The sequence below is a fragment of the Amblyomma maculatum genome, chromosome 7 (assembly GCF_055883805.1).
Source record: "Amblyomma maculatum isolate TAMU_Amacu chromosome 7, ASM5588380v1, whole genome shotgun sequence".
Lineage (NCBI taxonomy): Eukaryota > Metazoa > Arthropoda > Arachnida > Ixodida > Ixodidae > Amblyomma > Amblyomma maculatum.
Window position 1 is genome coordinate 52803698 of NC_139350.1, and position 25820 is coordinate 52829517.

General features: G+C 43.6%; 2 protein-coding genes across 3 annotated transcripts in view; one reads left to right on the forward strand and one right to left on the reverse strand.

The window, feature by feature from the left end:
• The first annotated feature begins 12328 nt into the window (after nucleotides 1-12328).
• LOC146183202 (uncharacterized) lies at nucleotides 12329-19861 on the forward strand. Of its 2 annotated transcripts, XR_014708759.1 has the most exons (3): nucleotides 12336-12819; nucleotides 15800-15954; nucleotides 19704-19841. XR_014708759.1 is itself a non-coding variant. In XM_084609081.1 (2 exons), the coding sequence occupies exons 1-2, from the start codon at nucleotides 12635-12637 to the stop codon at nucleotides 19834-19836; spliced, it is 318 nt and encodes a 105-aa protein (XP_084465207.1). In that variant the 5' UTR covers nucleotides 12329-12634; the 3' UTR covers nucleotides 19837-19861. The 2 variants fall into 2 exon arrangements, 1 of the variants encoding a protein (XP_084465207.1); XM_084609081.1 differs by lacking the exon at nucleotides 15800-15954 and having other exon boundaries at nucleotides 12329-12819; nucleotides 19704-19861.
• The window catches only part of LOC146183203 (uncharacterized), a 35220-nt gene continuing 29253 nt past the window's right edge, over nucleotides 19854-25820 (reverse strand). The window contains exon 3 of the transcript XR_014708760.1: nucleotides 19854-21934. The gene's annotated coding sequence lies outside the window, so the exon portion shown is untranslated. The remainder of the gene's footprint in view (nucleotides 21935-25820) is intronic.

Sequence of the window (25820 nt, forward strand, 5' to 3'; positions counted from 1 at the left end):
TTTCTTCTCTTACGACCTCTCCAATGGGGTCTGCTTCCACCGCCCGCCGCGCCTCGGAGGGGTCGCCACCGCCCCACTGCTGCTCCTCCGCTACAGCCGTTCACGCGCAAGGGAAACGCGCGCTCGCTCTTCGCTCCGCCCGCATCGGTTGCAACCGGCAGGTCCTGATATTTCACCCCTTATGGCTTATAGGAAGAAGCCGTAATCAGCGTCTGATTTATCGTGTATGAGCAATAAAATAGTCAATAATGCGCGTGCGCGCGAGAGCGCGCGCGCGCCTTCGTCAATGCTGTCGCGCACGGTCGAATGAAGTTTCGGGTGCACTTACATCAACACTTTTTTGCCCCTAAATTTTTCACAAAACTATATGTACCATTTTATGCAGTGTGCCTTTGAAAGCTGTAAGCAGGTATAGCGCGACCTGACGCTAGTGCACGGCAAACTGTTCGGTGGATATTTCAAGTATTCTGTCAACCGCTGCCGTTTTCGTTTAGAGCAAAAGAGGCACTGACGAAAATTCATAGCAAGTCTCAGATTCAGAGTAAGGAACAAAAATTTACGCATACAGTTAAAATTTCAGTTGTCTAGTGAAGAGGGCTGTTCTAGCTTCGTTTAAAACAAATCAGTAGGTTGAAAGACAGCAGATGTATACGTATAGTCTCGCGACTGACGCACACGTAGACAGTCGTAGTCAGTTTAATACCAGTGATAAAAAAAAAAAACATTTAATCAAGGAAATGGGCATAAACAGATATGCATAATTGAAAAGAGCAGCAAGCAATAAAAAAAATCTCCTTCAAAGTTAACACATTGCACGCACTCATCAAAACGGTACATGCGGCTAGAAAATTAAAGTCTCAAAATCTTTCTGGACGGTTTGTGCACATAAGGAGCTGGCCTTTCGTTCCTGTCTGTCACAGTCTTAGCATAATTGACAAGAAGGAGTCTGAGAAATTTCTCACATATTAAAGAAGCGGACCTTGGCTATTGTCAATGCCTTCCGGGCAACTCAGCAAAGACGAGTTCTCAAGTGTTGGCTGGATTAAGATTTGAAGGACTTCAAGGACATTTGTGTGCGGTAGGTGCACGACAGCTTTTTCAAAAAAAAAAAAAAAAAAGACACAACCTTGTCCAATGTTGTGCAAACTTTGGTTTTGGATAATGCAGCCCGCTAGAATCTTGTCCTCGCAGAATAGTGTACATGGGGCTGCTTCTTTCGCTGGTTTCAAGAAGGATAGCACAAGCGTCACACCCGAAGTCACTGATTAACTTCACAATGTATCCAGCGACGTAAACTGAACCAGAACGTGACAGTGGGTAATGGGATGACAGGAGATACCATCACTTCTTTCAGTTCCTCGGTTACTGATTGCGGCAGAGCTGAAATGATTTCGTCGGTGTCGACACTAGGTGCCTAGGCGCGCAATACAGCGCGACATACAACTCTATATAGTCACCTCAGAATATATAGCACTGAGAAAAGCTTTTATATCCATTATTGAGGAGTGTCCCTTGAGTAACAGTGGCGAATGTGTAAAAAGCAAAGCATTCTACCAAAATAATGGGGAAGCGATTGCTCTCTAAGGCAGGCATTACTGCACAGATAGTTACAAGGAACTATTAGTTCAAAAACATGCTAGAAAAAGAAAGAAAATATTGCTAGGAATTAGTGCTTGAAACAGATTTCCTGTTTTTTCATGAAATAATCATGATATCATGTAAACATTTCATTAAACCAACTTTTATTTGCAAAATTAAAATAATGTTTATAATACAACATAAAACATTTGCTGGTCTATAAATTATAGCAAAATTGAAAACAAAGCTTAAAAGCGTTAACTCTGACGTTATACTACTAATACGTCATGTAATCATTGTGCAACTTACATTACATTTTTATAAAATTATTTTCATCTTCGGTGTTACCTCGATGGTTTCTCATCTAGCGCTGAAAGACGGTTTTGCCATTGTTGCTGTTATGTTTGCCTTGAAGAAGCTTCGATGTGATCACTGCTCATTCACTTTTTTTATTCATATTCTTGTACAGGCTTGGGCAAAAATTCAGATTAAAATGAACAAAAGTAGATACCATGCCACGCTATACATGTCATATGCTTGTCGAACGTTTGCTGAGCGACAGTGTTTTTTTAATATAAAGACTCCATTCACGTGTGTAGCACGTTGACAGGATGCCGCTGCAGCATCTATACCTTCTGTAATCTTTCATTTAGGGGCTGCACTCACCACGAAACCCGCGGGCGACAGCGCGAAACCAGGCAAAAGCCACCCGCCGCCACTGAAGCAGATGAGGAGCGAACAGTGAGCAGGTCGCGCCCCTTGCGGCGGCGGAGAGCGTGACTCAAGGAGAAAAGTTCCCATTGTTCACGCGGCGATTGAGAAGGCCGTAAGTATAGTGAACTAGAATACTTTCTAGTGGCGCGAACGACGACGCTCGGGCACGCCGATTTTCATTGATGCCGCCAGACGGCGCCACTGCAACATCTACTAGTCGACTTTTCAATGTTTTCTTGCAATAGAGCGACATAGTACCGATGCTTTTGTGCGCCTATTCAGTAAAAGTGGTGATTTTTTCCCTATGCCGACGTATGTGGACCTCCACCCATAATAGAAGGCGTTTCATTCGACATTATTCGGGTTTTCGCCGTTGCACTAGGGTGAAAGCGCTCTTATTTCGCTGGCGTCTGCTACTGCTCATGCGGGACGAGTTATCGCGCACTGTAAATCGTTACGGCACATTTATTTGTACGGGACGGGTATTTTTCTGAGCCCTGCAGAGCCCGCTTTATTACAGAGCCAACTCAACTGTCAGCAGCAGACTGGTAGCAGAGTGGCCAGGCATCGTGCGCACGTACGGGTTCTCGCATCTCTCCAACCACGTCGCAGTAACTGTCCTTTAGCCAATAATAATGATTATATTACGCTGCGCTATTCGGTATCCACTGGTAACCAGGAATTCTCATTTTAACTTGATATTTTTTTGCCAACTGGTAAAGTGAGGAGCAGCTTCAGGCTGATATATATATATATATATATATATATATATATATATATATATATATATATTGACAAAGTGGTCACCTTGGTGGTCATGAAAAAAACAAATCCTACGCTTTGAAACGAATCATCCAGTGATATTCTGTGGCGTCACCATTATTCTCTGTTCACAGCAACAATATCTGTTATAAATCATCGCTGTAAACCATGGTGCTAAAATCTTTTCATCATCTCATATGCATAACATACACGTAACATATACGAAGTGTCTAGAGGTACGTCCCATGGTAGAAGAACAAATGGTAGCGTAACTCCCATAGAAGCCTGCGTGTCGACTCTGAGCGAGGCTTTAGTTTCCCAGCGCCCTCTGCGAACTGTAAGGCACAACAAACACGTGACGTTGCTTGTGACGTCACAGTGACGTACTTTTGGCGGGGAATTTGATTGTCTTTTTATTTATGAACGAAAAACAAGGCCAACAACGACGGAGACAGAACGATGCTCGGATAAGGCAGAAAAATGGACACCGTAACTGTTCAGCCAACTTTACTTGACATGGATTTCTACTGTCAAGTTTTACGTTAACTGAAATGTTACGGCATCTTTAACCACCTTATCATAGCATCGTTCTGCCTCCGTCGTCGTTAGCCTAGTCTTTCGTCGCGCGTCATGTAAACGCATTCTGGGGCTTATTTCTTGGGCACGTTTGTGAACAAGGGCCTTCAAGTGAATTCGGCAAGCACATGGATAGAACCACATGGCTTGAGGCATTTCACTAAGGGCATAAATGAGTGAAGCTGCGCTGCACAAAGCCAGGCTTTATTAATTCACGATTACTTACATAGACGCTTCACGACAATGAAATCTAAGTGTAGGAGAGCGACCACCGCTCATTCGTCACGGTCTTCATGAAATCCTCGTGATAACAAAATGACCTGAGCGTAGGTCTCCAAACGAGACGCGGTGAGATTATAAAAGGGTAAAAGATCTTGCTAACAAACAAAGTATACATATCAGCGTCAAAGAACAACAAAAACAAACGAACGGAATAACGCTAGCGCTAGAACGCCAACCTGTAAGAGCTTAAGTAAGCAATTCAAATTGGGATTGCTAGTATTTAGAAGTTAATGCGTCTGAGAAGTGAAAATATCTACGATATAGCTTCGCTCCAATAAATCTTGCCCTGTTCATGATTCCCATATTTTACTCGCGCTTCATTTGCCACTGAAAGGAGTCAATGTGAGGTTACAAATTTACAACTTAAGCATTTAACATGTTCATGAGAAAGATCCCATTGACAATAGGAACATCACTGTAATAACAGCTAAAGCACGTTCAGCGAACGTTGGTGCGGTAATACGACGCAGTAAGCAAAACACGCAGCAAGGGGAGCGGAACCGAAGGCTTTGAGCAATGCGACACGCTTCTTGGGGGCAATAAAATCTCACCTTCACCGCTCAATTAAAACATGCAGCGATACGCCGCTCATGCAGACGTGTATCCGTAAAACAAGCCACCACTTTTGCGACGTGCCTGGGAGGCCGAGCCGAGCCGCCGAGCTGTGACGCAGCATTGTCCCATCGTCCGGAAATGCGCACATGCAGCGGCAATCAGTTTCTCATCGAGCACAGACAGTCTTCGCCTTGCAGTAAAGCTCTACCAAAACCAGCAGAATGAAATACTGACTGTTTGTTACAGATAACCCACTCTGTACGCAGCACGCAACGATGAACGTTGAACAGGGGCCGACGACGCACCCATTCCGCGGAGACAGGTTGAACCATATCTGAGCGTGTGAGCTTTGGGCAACTACGGCCGAGAGAGGCCGTTAGAAACAAGTTAAAATATTAGTAAAAATGTGACACGTTTTTTCTTGCGCAAGAAACAAAAACTGCATTCATTCCTGAGCGCGAATATTATGTTTACTTTCTAGTTCTTTGGAGTTCTGGCAGATCTTATTTTCTGTGCGTTAGTAATTTGCCTCACAGTTCGCAGGAGCCCTCATCATCGAGTTGATGCCGCTGGCAGTAGGCAGCTGCACGCGTTTTCTTCCTAGTTGCGCGACCAGTTGTACATTGACCTTGTACGTCCGACGTACCCATTCGGTTCTCATAAAGATACGACGGACGTCGATGTACAGGCTCATGGCTATATGCACGTCAAACGGTGGCCGCATTCCGCTTGCTACGCGTGAATGAATCTTATCCTCTATATCAGCTAGCCGCGACTCTCAATGAGGCGCTACGAAGAGTTCATCCGTTCTAACATAGATCACGGTCTTCACTCAGGATTGTGTACGGCAAGCATCGCTGTCACGCACATAGCTGCAGGCGATGCGACGTAATGCACCAACTCTACCAGCTGCCATCGAGATACGCACATTCACGAGCAGCTTTTGCTTCGCACTAAACTATTACCTCGATCTGCCCGTAATGTAGGCGAGCTACTTCTAGCATTTACGCTGTCTTAGGTCTTGCATCGACCTCCGAAGATCTAGCGCTGGCACAACACACACACCTCGCCGTGCAGAACATTCGGCTGTCCAAAGTATGTATATGCGCTGCATGTGAAATGGTATTATGCTCGTTCCTCACATGCAGACAGAGGAAACAGGATGTTTCTAGTTAAATTCTTCATTTAAATTCTACCTCAGAGCCGTGGCAGAAGACATGCCGAATCTACTAAAGGCCTACACAGCTACTGCGGCGAGCTGCACATCGACTCGTCGAGGCGAAGACCTACTGCACCGCAATACATTAGTGCACAACCGGAAAGCCGGAAGCGCGAATGCTCCGAATTCCCTACGAACAGCAATGTTCTTTGGTATTTAGGGGAAGACTAGACTAACGTGCTCAGCCTGCATCTTTTTCTCGCCGTTGAATTTTGCGTACATGTAGTTTAAACCCCCGCATGCTCGAGGTTATCGTGACCCGACTGAACGGCCGCGCAGCTTTGAAACGATCGGGATCGATATGCATGCATCGCCGGACTTAGGTACGCGGTAGAAAATGCGCGCTGCACATTTCGTTGCAGAAGCTGACTCTTGGAATTTTGCAGAGTGTGCTATGCAAGTGATCGCTGCTATAACCACGCATCCATGTTCTCACGGCTGGCCTACCCCGAGGCGCATAAATGTTCAACCGTGGAAGTATCAATGATCGAAGAGAGGACTCATTTTCAATATTGGGCGCGAAATCGATAGCTACCAGTGCTCAGTGTTAGAGAAGTTCTGCCTTGACCATGCACAATTCAGTGTTTCAGGTGTGGGCAGTAGCTATAAGAAGTTTGAACAGTTAGCCTTTCAAGTCAGCGGCGCCAGCGATGGACTGGCGGAGCGATTTTCCACGCTACACCGCTGTCTTGCTAGAAAGCCTACCTGCGGCGTTTGACATTCAGCTGCTTTTTGTGGGCCTCGTAATTGAAAGCAACGCCTTCAGAAACGCGTTGAATGTTCAAAAATGTGTTCACTTTAACAGTTTCACTCCAGGCTGTCAAAGCAGGCGGACGCTGATAAAGCAGTTGAGCACTCCAGTCGAAACCAAACATCTGCGTGTCGTTAGAGATCTGTAGAATCGCCTTCAGTTTTTAAAATTAGAATAGGTCACTTTCCGATCGCTGGGACATAAACCCTCATGACAGCGCTGTCACGTGAGTAAGGACCACACCAGACCGAAGCTTGTCTCATATAACATAGCTAACCAAGGTATACCTTACAGCATTGTGTTGATTTTTATGGTGCATAAGCGACTAATGCTGCCATGCACCAAGAACAAGGTTTAATGTATTCATTTTGTGTGTAATGAATTAAATGTTCTTTAGGATGTAACTTGTTTTGGAACATTTTTGGAAACCAAAAATGCAGGAAATTTGCACGTCTCTCCTAGGATCATGCTGGGATGGAAAGGGATCTGTTGCAAAATTGTACAAAATGTTTTCCTTTTATTTTCTCGAGTCTGATGCACATGTAAGATATGGTTTATTGTCAGTTTATCTCCACACTCCTTGTATGTTGGTTTGTCCTCTTTCATAAGTATGAGGCTGTGTGTCAGGTGTGGGTGTGTCTTTTGTGAGGATGACCTAAAATGTCCTCCATGATATGTTTTTGATGACTGCATGATTTCCATTCCTCAATAACAGGTTTGACAAAGTGTAGTTTGCTGTTTATTTTGATGTTTCAAAATTCCTGCCATTTCACTCTCAATTTTCTTTGTACAAGCTTCTTGGTATCTTCATGCAGCATATTCACCCTCTGTAATTTAACGTTGTGGTAAGGTAACCTGGTTATTTCTTTCATCACCTTTCAAGACAGCTGTCCCGCTTTCATAAAGTGTAGGGCTTCTGACGACAGGAACTCCTTGGAAGTAATAATGGGACCTATAATCATGAGCTATCTAAGGTATGCATATATATGCCCATCACTCAGTGGAATGGTGCCAGCACGCTGTTAGAACAGGTCTTGTGGTAACAACAACCATTGTCTGAGGTGTTCCTTTAATGGGCATTGGAGTGCCATGTAACCACAGGTACCGACAAAACTCTTGATTATGCTGTGTGATGATGCCGCCCTTGCATGCATATAGGTGTACATTTCAGAATCTGCAGTGCACCACTTTACCATTTGCCACCAATGTTTGTGCAAAAATGTCTTTTTCATGCATGTTAGCCATCATGATTAACAGACAGACCCTATGCACAAGCCAAAAGTACCACAAGCCAATTGTCACGAGGCCACACGACATGGCAGGAGCTGTTAACTCGAGCTTACAAAGTTATATTTTAAAATATGTTCCGGGATGTTTCAGCTTCGAGTAAGAAAGCTTACTCCAAGGCCATGGAGGCATGTTTGTACAGTTTGGTTAACGTGAGGCTTACAGAGGTCTATGCCAGGTTGTCTATCACATAACAGGGCAGCCTACGACAGTATGCTAATGAGTATGTCTGAGATAACAGAGACATGAATTAAGGAATTAGTAATTAAGTTTATAGCAAAAGGCATATAAATTAATGAGAATCCACAGTGGGATCTGTACAATAAAGCCATTAACGCTGGCGCATCATACCCTTACAGGTGGAGATTAGGAGTCTCCCTAATTTTTTGTCTGCTCAAGGCTTGTCATTTTCTTCGTTCTTCCAGGTGAGGAAGATGTGAAAATGATAGCATCGAGAATGCCAGAGACCATCGTTAACAAGGATGCTGATCCCAACAGCGTAAAAAGAAATTTCAGAAAAGATGGGTGACTAGTAATGCTGGCAACAGTTGAAGCTAAGTGGAAAGGCATGAAATTGAAATGCAACGTATGCAGAGATATGTTGCGAGACGACCAGTCTGTGGTGTGAGACATCTGTCTCCGTTAGTTTCATCAAGTGATTGGCCAAAGCAGATGGGGCTTGTGGTTTTGTGATAAGTGCAGTGTAGTAGCATAGATGCAACCTAGCCCATTAACAATTGGAATGCAGTAAGTGCATTGTTTTGTTTTTGTAAGATATTCATGGTTTCCATGCAAACATTGACAAATTTCTTCTTAGAGAATGTTTGCTGAAATGTGAATATAATGTGCAATAAAACTGGTGTTGTCTTGCTATTTACTTTTCCTTGTATACATTAGTTCTGTGAAGGAAACCACAGTCTAGAAGGAAAGGTAATGACATGCATTTTGTTACTTGACCCCGTTGTGCTGGCTCAGTAGTTACTTGGCTGCTGAACCCATAGATGCAGATTTGATTCCAGCCACAGCAGGGGCATTTCAGTAGAGGTGAAACAATAGGCCGTCATGCACCGTACGGTGTCGGTGCATGTAAAAGAACCCCAAGTGGTCGAAATTATACTGCAGCCCTCAACTATTGTGTTCCTCATAACCGTAGTTGTTTTGGGATGCTAAACCAGATATTATATATCGCATCATACTCTGAGTAAGATGCTATTTATGGTCAGTTAATCATACACAAAATGAACAATTTGTTTCTGCATGGTACAGCAGCTGTTGCACAATTTTATTTTAGCCTTCATGGAGAATATCACACTGGTTCCACATGGCCTTCTGTCGACCCTTGATATGTGTCACAATCACACACCCGAGTATGTATTTGTCTAAGGGCACCTGTACATGCATGGAGGGGACTGTTACTTTCCATTTGTAGGAACTGAAATGCATGATCCACACCATTCCTGTAATTCAACTGCCTGCTATTTGAACTGTCCAGCATTGATGCAAGTTTCAAAGAACTGCAATTACCAAATTAATCCAAGCAGGAAACCAAGCCAAGAACTGCTTCGGTTTCATCTTCAACAACTGTTTGAAAACAAAAATTAGCCAAATGTTGCACAACATAGATGAGAGGTTACAAAATTTAAAAAATAATGTATCCTACCTGTGGCATGTAGGGTTTCACATCCTAAAGTGACATATGTAGCTATGAAGAATACTGTAGTGGAGAGCTCCAGAATAATTTGACTGCCCGGGCTTTGTACTTTGTATTGACATCTCGCAGGAAACAAATGCAATTGCATTTCACCTGCAGCAAAGTGCGACTGCCATCACTGGCATTAAACATTACGACCTTGGGGCATGTAGCCGAATGTGCCGCTGAGATGTCGCAGCGTGTACATACATACTATACACGTCAACCTTTCCAGCATTAAAGCTGTCACATGCATGGCAGATATTCATGTTCACCTTTGGACTGACAAGTTTAAAAGTGTACAATTTGTGTTTGTCTAGCATGAAAAACAAAGGAAACTAAGGAAAAACGAAAACAAAATGAGCATAATATATTGAAAAAGCACTATCATTAACACATAAAGCATATTCGTTCCTTTATTAATGATAAAGTGGCCTTCACAAAGCCTTTACAAAGCATGTATACATGCATTTAGGAAGGTGCTGCGCCAGGCAGCTATTTTACAGAAACCTGAACCATTTCACCCGTAGTAATGCGCACCTCGGCGGTGTGGGCTGGGCACTTATTTTTCGGTCCACTCCAACATGCGAAAACTGCATCACGTGCATTCCCATTTTCCGAGTTTCGAGCTCTGTAGTGCAGTCTGATAACAAATTGTCGATGACTTATTTTCGTCTGACTGTTGCACAGCGCGTGTAAATAAATTACCACTGCATCTAATAAACACTGACATGCACGTGGAACATCGCCGATCATAAACGAACATACTGATGTCCGTCCGGATATTGACGCACTCATCACAGCACTCTCGTAAGACGTAATCCGTACATCACAGCATCTCACGGTAAGCACAAACCGCACGTATAGTTGTACAACAAACACAAATGACGCGATGCTTGGGCTAGAGACACGCCGGCGGTACCCAGCTTTTTCAGCGCCGCTTGTATATGTATGTAGAACTTGGCAGCACCAAACCTCAATGCGAGCAGAAAGCGATGCGTTATGTGACGCATCTCATCACAGATGCAAGTGAGGAAACTTTGAAGAATCAAAACTATGTAACGACCGTCGTATACTTTAATCCACATGATAACGAGGATCAAATGAGCGGGCGTGCGGGCCGCGGGCTGGCCGTCAACACCGCGATTACATGTGCTTGCACCCTACCGCGGTCCAACTCACGTAAACCTATAATCATGCGATCACGTAGTCTATCAGTCTATCACCTATTCTAGGCACTATTTTTGCCACTGTACTATTCTTTGTAATTTCACATTTCACGCATGCAGTATGTTCTACACACGACCGGCTTTATTACTTGTTCTACATACTTCTTGCACCTCGCACACCTCGTACCAACTTCGATTTGGCTACATATGGCTACCAAGTTGTTACCAACCACATCCAAGGTCAATGTACAACTGGTCGCGCAACTTGGAAGAAAACGCGTGCAGCTGCCTACTGCCAGCGGCATCAACTCGATGATGAGGGCTCCTGCGAACTGTGAGGCAAATTACTAGCACACAGAAAATAAGATCTGCCAGAATTCCAAAGAACTAGAAAGCAAACATAATATTCGCGCTCAGGAATGAATGCAGTTTTTGTTTCTTGCGTAAGAAAAAACGTGTCACATTTTTAATAATATTTTAACTTTTTTCTAACGGCCTCTCTCGGCCACTTATTATCCGCTGCGTAGTTGCCCAAAGCTCAGAAATGGCTCAGACCAAAGCTTTTTTCATCCGCGGGTGGGTGCGTCATCGGCCCCGGTTCAACGTTCATCGTTGCGTGCTGCGTACAGAGTGGGTTATCTGTACCAAACAGTCAGTGTTTCATTCTGCTGGTTGTGGTAAAGCTTTACAGCAAGGCGAAGACTGTGTGTGCTCGATGAGAAACTGATTGCCGCTGCATGTGCGCATTTCCGGACGATGGGACAATGTTGCGTCACAGCTCGGCGGCTCGGTTCGGCCTCCCAGGCACGTCGCAAAAGTGGGGGCTTGTTTTACGGATACACGTCTGCATGAGCGGTTATCGCTGCATGTTTTAATTGAGCGGTGAAGGTGAGATTTTATTGCCCCCAAGACGCGTGTCGCATTGCTCAAAGCCTTCCGTTCCGCTCCCTTTGCTACGTGTTTTGCTTACTGCGTCGTATTACCGCACCAACGTTCGCTGAACGTGCTTTAGCTGTTATTACAGTGATCTTCCTATTGTCAATGGGATCTTTCTCATGAACATGTTAAATGCTTAAGTTGTAAATTTGTAACCTCACATTGACTCCTTTCAGTGGCAAATGAAGCGCGAGTAAAATATGGGAATCATGAACAGGGCGAGATTTATTGGAGCGAAGCTATATCGTAGATATTTTCACTTCTCAGACGCAATAACTTCTAAATACTAGCAATCCCAATTTGAATTGCTTACCTAAGCTCTTACAGGTTGGCGTTCTAGCGCTAGCGTTAGACTATTCCGTTCGTTTGTTTTTGTTGTTCTTTGACGCTGATATGTACTTTGTTAGCAAGATCTTTTACCCTTTTATAATCTCACCGCGTCTCGTTTGGAGACCTACGCTCAGGTCATTTTGTTATCACGAGGATTTCATGAAGACCGTGACGAATGAGCGGTGGTCGCTCTCCTACACTTATTTTTCATTGTCGTGAAGCGTCTATGTAAGTAACCGTGAATTAATAAAGCCTGGCTTTCTGTGCAGCACAGCTTCACTCATTTATGCCCTTAGTGAAATGCCTCAAGCCATGTGGTTCTTTCCATGTGCTTGCCGAATTCACTTGAAGGCCCTTGTTCACAAACGTGCCCAAGAAATAAGCCCCAGAATGCGTTTACATGACGCGCGACGAAAGACTAGGCTAACGACGACGGAGGCAGAACGATGCTATGATAAGATGGTTAAAGATGCCGTAACATTTCAGTTAACGTAAAACTTGACAGTAGAAATCCATGTCAAGTAAAGTTGGCTGAACAGTTACGGTGTCCATTTTTCTGCCTTATCCGAGCATCGTTCTGTCTCCGTCGTTGTTGGCCTTGTTTTTCGTTCATAAATAAAAAGACAATCAAATTCCCCGCCAAAAGTACGTCACTGTGACGTCACAAGCAACGTCACGTGTTTGTTGTGCCTTACAGTTCGCAGAGGGCGCTGGGAAACTAAAGCCTCGCTCAGAGTCGACACGCAGGCTTCTGTGGGAGTTACGCTACCATTTGTTCTTCTACCATGCCACATCTGGGGATCTCTGATCCGTCCGGCTTTCCCAACAGATCCCAAGGCCCATATCGGAGAAAAATGCGTTGGGTCCGTCGGATGAACCCCACCGATCGGGTCCGTCCGCCGTATCCCGAAGAAAAACCCACCGGGTCCGTCGGACGTACCTTTAAGACCATTGATCGGGTCCGTCCAACGTATGTACCTTTAGCCACAGCCTAACATATATGCCAAAAATGCATACATGAGGAGAGCAGAGAAGTTTTGTTTAGGTACTTCACAAGGCTTCTCTACTGCTATTTTATTTTATTTGAGTGCATGGGACAAAAACCATCAACAATAAGTTGTTTTGTGAAATTATTGACTACACAAACAGTCCTAAGAGCATCCATCTGCTCACCTTCAGGTGCTTTGAATCTTGACATTGCGCTCGTTATTGCATTTTGTGAAAGAGTGCATGCGGGCAGTTAAGCAGTGATTTCAGCTGCAACAATTTGACAGTGGTCAGAGCACCCAAGTTAGCAGGTTTGCTTGGCCAGTAACATACTGAGTACAAGCTGTCTGCTTGAATTTAGGCTGAAGCAGGTTGTAAACACATTCTCAAGGTCAGCCACAAACTGGTGTCACCTGAAGGGTACAAAAGGCCTCTGTTATCCTTAAGATTAGTAAAATTAGCCAAGTTTAATACACGTGACTTATCTTTTTCTTTAAAAAAAAAAGATTAAAGCCTTTATCACAGTTAGTTTGAGGTAGGATAGAGAGAGCACAATTGTATACAGCTGCCAGCCAACTGGCTCACCCCAGGCAATTTTTAATTTTGAAGTTAAGTAATTATTTTTTCTAATTGACTAACTATTGCCTTTAGACAATAACTGGATTTGCAAAATTTGAGAGCGCCTTCTAAAACCTCCATTCCATTTATTTCCGATAAAGAAAGCCTCATCGTTTTTCCAAGCTGGTGCAGTGGTAAGACGCCCGACTACTGTGCCGGAGTTCCCGGGATCGAATCCCGGCCTCGGCGGCTGCGTTTCGATGGAGGCGAAACGAAGTGGCGTCCGTGTGCTGTGCGATGTCAGCGCACGTTAAAGATCCCCAGGTGGTCGAAATTACTCCGTAGCCCTCCACTACGGCCCCCCTTCTCTCTATCCACTTTCACTCCCACCTTCATCCTTTCTCTTACGGCGCGGTTCAGATGTCCACAGAGCAAGTGTGACAGATACTGCTCCTTTCCCTTCCTATGAACCAACCAACCATCTAAAGAAAGCCCGCGAAATACAAAAATCATCAGCCTGTATAACCAGTATAGCGCTGAGACTGGGCTGTTGAGTCACGGCCGCAGCTAATTTCTGTCACTCAAACCATGCACGGTTGGGAGCACCGCAATATCGTAACGCATGAATGCGTCAGTCACGTGATTTTTTTTTATTTCGCGGGCTTTCTACAGACGTGGGAAAAACTATGCACGTGAGGTTTTCCTTATCGGGAATAAATGAAATGGGGGTTTAAAAAGGTCCTCCACAACTTTGCAAATCACATTTATTTGAAAGCAATACTTAGTAAATTAGAATTGCAAAATGAAAAATTGCCTGCACCGTTTTTTTTATCGATATTTATTGTCTTGGGATATCAGTAGGGTATGATATGAAGATTGAATAAATGATTAAATAAATGGTCCAGCTAGAGATCCAAGGACATACCATGACTACGCGGAATTGAATTTAATTTAATCTCAGCTGTCTCCTTTATTGAGCCAGTGGTAGTATTCGAGATCACGCAAACAGTCGAAGCTTTCTTCCCCGAAGTCTTCCTTTTTTTCAGACCTGGTGCGCCAGGTGGCTGTTAGCAAGTGGTTTCTCTGGCTTATCTCAAATGGTTTATTTTTAACACTTGGCTGAAGTTAGCTTGGACACGCGGTATAAAATATGTCGGCTATCGTTTGGTGCTACAGGCTTATAGCAAGAATCTGCACTAAGCACAACTCTCTGCAACATCAATATTGCCCACATCCAGCCTTGGCTTCACGGGTTTGACGGTAATATATGCCGGAGGATAACCTGGCAAGAGTGTATAGGCACCGCATCAGGTGCCAGTGATGGATTTCACGCGGTATATCCTCACTTCTGCCATTGATCATATATATGTGCGTAGTCACGCAGCAGAATGAGATGCGGCTCGAAATGATGCTCACACACTGCCAATGTTTCTGTGAGAGGCTTTTCCTGCCTTCACAAGCTTCGTAAATTTCCACTTTGTGCGATGTTTGTTGTCCCTCGGAGCAGCAAACAAAGGTGACTGGAGCACCCGGATAGCCGCGCTTCGGTTCGGAGCAAAACAGTGCGAGTTGGTCTTTTTCCTGGCCATTTCGAACTGCGCATGGTGCTTTTGAAGAGCTGAGATGTCTTAGTTGCTGTGATGAAAGGCAGAACTGAAAGTTCGAGGGCAAAATCGCAAGAATGTGCAGACTGCACGGCGCGCCAAGCCTTGACTTCCCTTTGCGGAGGGGCACGCGGTCCTGAAAGCGTGGCGTGACATGGTCAATAGGGTCACGAAGAGTCGGACACGACTGAACGACTGAACTGAACTGACGCGGTCCTAGGGTCCTAGTAGCTACTAGTAGACGTAACTGCAGCGCCACCAGCGGCGGTCAGTGGCGGCCGGCGTGCAAGAGCACGGCCGGTCTCGAGGGAGAGAGCACGCAGAGAAACGCGCTCTCCCTGGAGACCGGCCGTGGCAAGAGGCGCCCATTTTCCTTCCGTTCGCGCCACTAGAAAGTATTCTAGTTCACTATAGCCGTAAGAAAGAGCGCGCGCTCTCTCCCTCGAGACCGGCCGTGGCAGAACCTGGCAGAGGAAGAAAATCACGAACCATCGTAACGCATTTAAACAAATCGAGAAATAAAAATCAGAGTGCATTTTCGAAATACTAACCTCACTTTCAACCGAACGCCGCGGTACTTTTCCGAATCTGCCCACGATTTCGGCAAAATGCAAAGAAAAAGATAGGCAAAAAAAAAAGCTGCGATGATGATGATGGCCGGCTCGGAAGGAGGCTGCTACTGGCTAATGGCTCAGGGGCTCAGGCGCGGCACTGTAGGCGCGGATTGCGAAAGGGACGCGGTGAGATCGCGAGTACACACTTTTGCATGACAACGTAATTGCCTAACATTTTGCCTTTCAGTATGGCCATGGATCGCGATGCAGTGTCGTCGGGCTCCCATTGTGTTCTGCAATTGTTGTCGTAGAGCTGCGACATTTGTGTGGGTGCAACAGGCGAGGCTCAAAACTATCGGTCACCTGTGCGTGAGCTGCGATAAAAACCAATAAAAAGGGCAGGTAAGTACATGTCCATTTGGCTACATTAAAGGTAGTGACTAACGTTCTCCCTGAAGGAACGACTGTTGATGTCAGTCTTAAATGTGTATCGTGGAAGACGTGTGTATTGTGGAAGCTGGCCACCTGTGACTGGACCTTGTTTTGCAACATTTCTGAAATATTTTGTTTGTTGTAAATTTTTGCATGACATATATGTCTAATCTTTCTTGTATTTAAATCAGCATTTCGTGCACCAAAAACGTCCAGTACAGGTCATTGCTCCATAGAGTCAAAGTAACATTTTTTTTTTTTTTTTTTCTGTGCTCTGTACTATGCATTTTCTTAGATCTTTGTTATTTTCCCACAGGTCTATTGAAGCTCATTTTCACAGCCTGTACTAGGCATGTTTTCACAGTTTACTATTCCTTACTCTGCATGAGCCTTGCTTAAGGTCGATTAATCACATGCTGTAAAAAATGTGCTGCAAAAGTTCTGCTGGAGAAAGTAACATGTGTACTTACAGTACGAGAACGGTTTCTCATTTCCAAGAATCTTTGCTCTTTCATGGCTATATATTAAAGACTAGTCACTTTTATCTTTGGCTATTTTCTTGTGCCTGACTGTTTCTCTTGGTGCCCGTAGCAAAGCTGTGCTAAGCGTTGATACCTTGCTTTCAATTGATGCTTTCATTATGAAAAACCAGACTTTATGCCTTGCTTTTCGTACTTGACTGCTTTACCTTGAACACATTATTCAATTGATGCTTTCATTATGAAAAACCAGACTTTATGCCTGGCTTTTTGTACTTGACTGCTTTACCTTGAACACATTGCATATAGTGCAGAAGCTATACATTCCCACATTTCAGTATGTATGCATTAGCAGCCTATGTGCCTGCTGGAAACATTTGAATGTACACAATCTAGTTTTTCTGTCAAGACTCCAGCGCAAATATACACAATAGCAGAATCGTTACCGGTTCTTCACAGGTTTAATTGGAGGAAATAATAGTTTTGCATTCTGATTCTGAAGTTTCTGGAGGTTTCAAGAGATTCTTAACACAAAGCTTTTGTTTAGTACTTGGCCGACATAAGGTGGTGCTTCTTTGCACCACCAGATTTCAGCAGCCATCTGCAGTTTTAAAGCATGTACAGTTATTTCCAATATGAAAGGGAATACATTATGTGCATTCAGCAAACGAATGCCTCATATTTTCTCGTCCGTTCTTTGTAATCATGATCTCTTATACAAAAATAGCAATTTTTTTTTTTGTGCCTTATACCTGCGCATTTGCAGCATTTTGAGATTTGTTTGATAATTAAACTTATATATTTCATAAGCATTACAATGTTTGCCAGGTGTTCACGTTCTTTGCCCTAAATTCGCATGATTTAAAATTATTCACCAAAGAAAACTGCTAGTCCTAGCCCTAACAAGCTTTTCATGTAACTGTGGATAGTGAAGGAGTAGTCTTTTGTATGCAAGGTAGAAGTGCCAATAGTTCGCTCAACGAAATTGATTTTGGCCGAAGCCACCGGCTTCATTTGAGGGTACAATACGCACGATCTTAGGAATTTGTGGCTGGGCAGTTATGAAATTATTTAATCTGCATATCGTTCAGTTCAGCTATCAGTGCAATGGTAGTTTAGTTGGAGCTAGTGGTGGCCGTATAACAATCCCGCTTGTCCTCGGACAGATGCGGTCCAAAATTGAACACCTTCCAAGACAAGTTAGCAGACAGAGAACAAGCACGCATGGTGAGGTGATCCCAAGGATACCACTTAAAGGACTGTCAGTGTTGATTAATGTTACCTAGTCAGTGCTTTTCCCACTAACTTTAACTTGTTTTAACACTGTTTGGCAATCAAAAATGTTGCATTGCCGGAAGTGGGGTTTTAGTGATTTGTAAGTCCTGTTGGCTTCTTTATGGGCGGTGTTTGATGGTCCTACAATTTTTGTTTAGAACAGTTGCTGTTCTTTAAAATGATATTCATTTCTGCAGAAAAACTTTGTTGCAAGAGCGTGGGCACTGCAATCTCAAGATGGCAAATATTACTTGCCCAATACGCCTTGAATTGGTTTCTGCGGCATTTCTAATGCATTTCTGCTGCTGCCGAGCTTTCGGTCTGACATTACTAGAACTTGTTAAGTTAGTGCAGAAGTTTAGGAAAGGATGGCTGAAAGACTATCAAGACTAAGTACTGGAAGTTTCAAATGCAAATGAGCATTATTTGTGTAGTTACAGAGTCGTCAGTGTCCATAATGGATATAGGTACAACTGAAAAAATCATTGCCTGTCCAAATACTCTCATCAGCTGGAACAGCCATGGAAGCTGAGCTTTATTTTGAGATGAAGTGAACTAGTACTGGGATGCTTCCAACCAAAATCCTTTCTTTGAGAAGGCCGAATTTGCTTTGTCCATGCTGATGCTGCCCTGGTAGAACATAAAAGTTACGACGCATGCTCAGTACCTAAACATTATCAAAGGTAAACAGGGAACCTTATGTGAATAGAGACGATGATTCTCATCTTAATTATTCCAGCCGGACTTCGAAGGCGAAGTGTAAATGCTGCTTAAACTGCCAACTGCTCGCAAATATAATCCAAGAGAGCTGTACAGCACGAGTGTGTAGGCTGGCAGCAGTGCTACAAACCTGCCTAGAACTGGCGGTATGAACGGACTCTCTCCCACACAGTACTAAGAAAACTTGCAATCGCCATTACACATACTGATCATCAGGATATGTAAAAGCTTTTCTTTGCTCTAAAAATTAGGCGCTTAAAGTTCAGTATTTGATCTTTTTAAGATGTATAGTGCCAGTTAACGCTCAGTGTTGCCCTGCTTTCACGACAGGCTCAACTGCTTTAAATGAATAAATCGCATGCTTCCTGAGCAGAATAGTTTGATATGCTAATTGCTACCTAGTCTGCTAGTGCATATAGCTACACAAAATACAGACTTAAGTCTTGGAGCTGTGTGACGAATGTAGGGTAGAGATTGTCCCGCAAAGTCATACCAACTGCTTAAAAGAGTTGGTCCTATGGGTGGCTTGTAGTCTTCCACTTTTTAAGGTCATGTTGCTTCAATAATCAAGTGTATCACTTCAAAGTGGGCATCACCTAAAATTTTATTGCTACTTCATGTGCAAGCCAGGCTGAAGACTTGTTTTCTGATGCATATTCACGGGGTGCCTGTATTACTTTGCCAAAACATATTCTTGACTAGAAGATAACCATTCTACTGGATCTGCTGTATAGACACTGAATTTGCAAAAAAATTACACTTAAGAAGAAAAGGCTTTTTAATTGCGAATACTGTGCATTGGTCAGGTTGTTTTATGAAACTACAGATATCCTAGCCATAAAACTATCCATGGCAAATTATGAAAACTGGAAATGCCTAGAAGGACAATGCTTCAAAGGGCAGTGCAATTACAGTGGTCGTTTAATTTACTGAGGGAAATAAGAGGAAGTTTATTTGTGGGAAATAATTACTGGAATAAAAATGCAGCTGCTTTGATTTTTTGTGCTCGTTGCCCAGTCCATTACTTGAAATGGCTTCTACTTTTCTGCATTCAGCTTTCGCACAGCAGTTTATGACAAGTAATTTTTCCTTGAAGTTATGTGCTGTATCCTGTATTTTGCTTCTTTTGAATTTAGTGCCATGTGAAATAACCTAATGAAGCACTCAACATTTACAGTGTTCCAGTATTAATGTTCTGATTGTGTAGCTTCATGCTGTGTTCTTTTTTTTTTTATCTTCCTGCAGGTCATTCCATCAGACATGTGTGAGCAGATGGTCATCTTGGTTTCCCCTGCCTGTTCGACAGTACCGGTTGGATTCGGTGACTGTGCAGTTCCTTTCCACGGGCAACTGTAGCGAGCTCAAGTGCAATAAATAACATATTTTAATGCAATAACGTCAAAGGCCCTGTTATATAGAAAATCTGGTATTAGCATTGTTAGTTAAAAATCACAGGCATGGCTCTGGCTGGTGGTAGTTGGCCGTTGACATGGTCGTGCACTGATTATTTGTTGGGTTGTGTGACATTATGAGGCGACATGACACGGCTGAATGGGCAGGTGCTGCCAACTCGCGCTTTTGTCTTTAAGGTCAGAGGGCGAGATTGCACTGCAGCTTTCCAAGTTTCTTTGATCCCAAGTTAGACACGTACCCCCTTTAGACCACACCGGCATGCTCGTATGGCTTATTTAAAATGGGGAGTTATGTCTGCGTCGTGTGGTCTGTCAAATGATGGCATACCTTCCAACTCTTCCGGTTTGCACAGAAGACTTTCGATGTTTGACTCAACTTTCCGATGACACGATCATTGCTTTAAATCTTCCGACAGATGGTTTCTGCCTGCACAAGAAGGCTGTGTCGGTTCGGACTCACGGCGACGTCCTTGTAGGCAGCAAATTCGGCGGCGGCTAGCAGCGGTGCGCAGTCGCAGTAGATGCAGAAGTTAGCTGGCCTCGCCTTCAATCTTGAGTAAAGGGTGGCATCTAAGCGCACTCGGTGGGGAAGAATTATTTCTGCAGCTTTGCCCAAACATCACGCCTTCTGATCCTCCTACATTGCGCTCGGCCACGTGTCTCATGTTACTGAGCAGCGCTATGCACGTCGATGGCATGACAGCTCTTCTTTCGGAACAATCATGACCAACAACGGTCAAGGGCAGAACTGCGTGTAAAGGGGCTAATAATGGTTTCACATTAAACAAAAACGGTGCGCCGATGGTACTGAGAGAAAACGGCAGTGGTGCCTTGCTGATCAGTTTGCATCGACCACCTGCGGAGGTGTAGTGAGATCACTCGGCTGTGGCGTGGAGAGGTCTCCAGGACTCACCTTTCATGCATGCTGTTGCTGCTTGTGTTTTGATTAGCACTCATTGGACACTGCGTCCTGAACGTGCCGTCCCCCACCCCACCTTAGTGCAACTAAAAGATCTTCCGATTCTTGATCTCGCCAAGTTGGCAGATATCCGATGGGATATTTTGAGACTTTGTGCTAATGAGTGTGCATGGGATAACAGGTGCACAAGTAACACTACTGATTAGGCAAGTAGCAGAGTGAATGGACACGAACGATAAAGAGGAGTTGGAAAATGGGAGCCATTAATGCTGTCACGTCATATCTTTAAAGGCCGAGCAGGAGTGCCCCCCCCCCCCCCCCTTCTTTGTCAGACAAGTTGAGAGTTGGGGTCACGTGAGGCATACAAAAGCAGTGATGTAATAGCTGCATGTTCATAATTTGCATAATAGCCACCGATCAACTGCTGAAATTGATGGCTTGCTAGTACAAATTGAATTATGAGTTATTTGGCAGGAAGTTCTTAATTTTATGCTTATTTTGTAACGTCATGAATCACTGAAACAAAAAAGAATGATAGCTCGAAATTCGGTGTCCACACTTGCGTAAATTAAAATTATTTACACGAACGCCTATGCAATGAAACAACCTGTATAGTTAAGGCTTTCTAATGTCCCAGCTGAACTACTCTCTTTCATATCTGTGGCACTACAACAGATTTGCCTACAAAATGAAGGAATGTCGGCAGCTGTAACTGCTTTACAATGAACACACATAATGGGGCTGTGATTGCCGCCCACTGAGCTGTGGTGCATATAGGGACTCAATTTTCAATTTTAGTTTTAAGGTAAAGGTCAATGGCTCCAACCAAGTTCTTGGTTGGTTGGAGTCATTGACCTTTACCTTAAATTTAAAATCTTGACGAGTGACACTAGCACTGCCTGTCGCCAGAAAAAGTAAAACTAGGCAAAACAATCTTCATGCTCTCGCTTGCTGGTGGGCACTAGAAAACTGAACAGCAAGTGTGAACATGTCGACGGAGCCGATGGATGTAGCTGGCCGTTTTGCATCGATCCAGTCCAAAGGTGACAAAACAACACTTTGATGAGCACCTTGCCGGCATTTTCCTTCTCCCTGCTTGTACTTTCGTGTTCCTCTTGGATATCACCATGGAGCATGCCATGAACCTGGATATGATAAGGATTAGCTACAGGTGCACATTCTGTTGCAGATAGAAGAAAATTAACAAATTGTTTCATGAAATAGTTCTTTAGTTGATGGTAAATAAAGGTTTTCTTTTGCAAGACATGCTTACCATGCTCTATTCCATGTGATACAGTGCTCTGCGAATGACTTTAACAATGAAGTGACCTGTAATATGATTTTCGAGGTCGAAACCACTTCGTACAAAGGCACTTGATTGCACTAGCATTGCATTTACCCGAATGCATGACTACAGACATTTTCAGTTCTGGCTGCTTTAAGTTTATCTGTGCACTTTATTAAAGTTTTCAGCATGATTTCAATAAGGTGATGTCCTGGCACGGTTGCTCCGTGGTTAAAGCGCTCTACTGCTGAACCAGAGAACCCAAAATCGAATCTTGGCCACTGCAGCCGCTTTTCGGTGGTGGCAGGAAGCAAGGCACCCTTGTTCTGTGCGATTTCAGTGTACGGAAAAGAACCCTAGGCGGCTGAAATTTCCAGAGCCCTCCACTATGGAGTCTCTCACAGCCAGAGTCATTTTGGCACATTAAACCCCATAATTGAAACTAACCAGTAAAGTGATACTCATCCTGCTTGTGAATCTTACTATGAATGCCATGAATCTTTAACAACGGTGGAACCATTCAGTCCAGACTTGAGCAGCTACTTGCAGTGTTTGTCGATCTAAAATTGTGTTTTCAATCTGCGTAGCTGGAACATGCTATTTGAAAGGGTGATCGTAGTGAGCCTTCTCTTGGCACTCTCTCATGCCTGTATACCCTGCATATGCAGATTGGAGCGTGCCATAGTAGGATGCAACTTAAAAAAACAGCTGTTGCTAACCATGCTGCGACTGCTGGCGCATGTGTGAGCTATGAAGATGGTGTTTTGTACAGTAGCTTATATCATACAACACATGGCACCCAAGCTTTTTTCTTTTTTTTTTGAAAGAATAAAATTTTGGTGCCAGCTTGGCCCAAATTGCTCAAATTTCATAATGTGGCAGCATAAGGCAAGGTAAGCTTTGGGACTCAGTTTAGCATAGCACTCACATCACTGCAGTAGACTTCCTAACATGTTGTGCAGAGCAATCATGATTCTTAGAAAATGTGGCTTCAGTCCAGCTGGCATCTCCATTTATCAGAGCCTGTACAGAGTCTGCACCTTTCCACCATTTGTTGAATGTTCACTAATTTAAAATGGCTTAGAACAATATGAACCGTATTTATTTTTTTTTACTGTAGTGCAGACCCCTTTTTGTTATGTTGTACACTTCAGGCATATCATTCCTTAATGACTTGGGCCATTTCCTTGAATAAATTCAGGTCAATCCGTGCATTTGCTATTTTTGGTAAGTACTATACTTGTGCACAGCCGGTCTCGATGGAGAGCAGACGCTCTTTCTTGTGGTCTTCTCAATCACCAAAAAAGCAATGGGAGCGGTTCTCTTTTCATTACGCTCTCCACTGCCGTAAGTTGCGCCACCGGCTCACCGTTCACTTTGCACCTGTTGCAGCAGCAGCGGGTGGTTTTTGCCTAGTTTCGCGCTGTGATCCACTGGTTTCGTAGAATGCGCAACGAAATAAAAGAACGCATAGTGTAGTTGCTTTAGCTGCACGTCTCCAGTGTATTCCACATGTGAATGAAGTCTTTAACAAAATCTGCCACTTAGAATCATCAAAAAGATGAATCATCCTTCTTCAAAAATATCACGTGCATATATGACAGCTACTGCTCTCTTAAATGCAGAAGATGGTGAATTGATTCATTCTTTGCAAATATTCATACTGGGCTGACAAATACTATAAGTAAGCTTGTTAATTCAAGGTTAGATTGGTGGCACGTCTATGTGATTTAGCGCAGCAAAGAAACTTTGGCTATTAGAGGCGCTACAATGGAGGTCCTGGAAATTTCTATCACTCAGTGTTCTTTAATGTGCACTACATTGTGTAGAAGACGAATGCCATGACGATATCGCTTTCATTGAGATGTGGCCGCCGCTGCTGGGATCGAACCCAAGACAAATGAAAACCGAAGCTTTTCAAGTTTGCGCTCCTAGATATCGCCCTGTAAAAACATTAGGACGACTACGGCCATGAAATTTCGGTTTTATTGACAGTCATAACTTTATATTCTCTAATATGCAAGCTGGCAATTGCTGTCAAAATTAACCTAAATTTCATGGGCACCACATTTTTTGCGAGTTGCGCATAGCTCATTCGAAAATAGCTCTTTTAAATAACCTGTAGAAATAACAAATAATAATTTAGAAAATAAAGTGCCTCTGAGACTAACATGAGACTTCTGTTTAGAACTGGAAATGCGGTTTCTCCCATGGAGGGTGTGCTTATTTATATGTTTTACGTTAAATAAATCCCTTATGCCCATATGGAGACGCTACTGGCGCATTAAAAGCTCTCCAGCGCAGTCAGGTGCTCGGCGCCGAGACTCTCCCCGCAGGCGAATTGCTTTCAAAGCACTATGTCATTATGATTGCAACAACGTTAGAAGCATTCCCCCCCCCTCCCCCCAAATGCACACACATGTGCACACATGCCGTCCTTGTGCGTGAACGGCGCTAGCTGAAGCGGAGCGGTGAGGTGGTGGCGACCCTACCGAGATGTGGAAACATTGGGGAGGCCGTAAGAAGAACCATGCTTTCCCTCGAGACAGGCCATGACATGTGTTGCTGCGTGGGTAACCAGCCTAGTCTGAATAGAGAGGGCAGTGCATGTACATTTTTTTTTATCTTGATGAAAGCTTGAATAAATTTTCATTTGAAAGTTAGCATTCATAGCAAAATTGTCCTTCTTTGTCCTCTGTTTTTCACTGTGGTTTTTTCTTGAGTGAAAGGGAGTGACAGCAGAATAGTGCCTCTACTGCCAGATCAGCTTTCAGTTAGTGTTGCGTTTGTTGCCTTACACAAAAAGATGCTGTATATAAAATTTCCTAAGAGTAATTGTGGCTTTACAAAGTTCAGGTTTACGTGCCAGCCATATCGGTTTGTACACTATATATTACAGCCAATGCCAATGCTGCAGGTGAGTTGGCATAGCCCTACCACTGTTCTACTGCAAGAATGAATACATAGAATGGCATGCAATATTCTCGCCATGGCAGCTAGGCTGGATGTATTGAAAGTGTGTTGTATGTGAATGAAGAATTACAAGACACAAAAAAAAAAAAAAAAAAAAAAAAAAGGATTTAAAGTAGACAAGTCTTTTTTGTGCTGTGTATTCCTCCATTCACAATACACTAATTAGCATAGAACCACTAGCTGTAAGCAATATTCTAGGGTTCCTAAAGATGGCACCTAATCGTGTCGCTAGGCCCACTGCTGGAGTCTACACAAGGAGTAGCATTGACTGGGTGGGCCAGTGGTTGCCGATGTAGAGACGGGCCGAAAATAAGAATACTCATTTATTAATGCAATAGCTTACAGTCCATATGAACAAAAAAACACGGTGTTGCAAGGAAATTTCTTGCTTGGTAGAGAGGTCAGGTCATGTATATGACCAAATGCTGATTGGTTGGCAAGGAGTGTGATTTCACAAGACCATGTGACGTGACCTCCCCAGATTGGGTGCAATCTGCATTAATTCACAGAAGTTCCATGCCAGTTCTAAAAGTTATGAATTTGACTCTACCTTTTTTATGCGCTGTGCAAAATGATGCAGGCAAACTGTCACAGAGTCAGTGGGTACTTCGAAGAGATAACAGCAGAAACCAAGAGTGTGCGTATTAAGGCTGTTGCTGTTCCCATCAAAATGTGTCACCAGTTGCCTGTCAATTAAAAAGAGTTCACTTTTAAACTCCACAACTTGGGCTTTCTGTTGGCAGGCAGTGGTGGAAGAGTGATTGTCAGACATT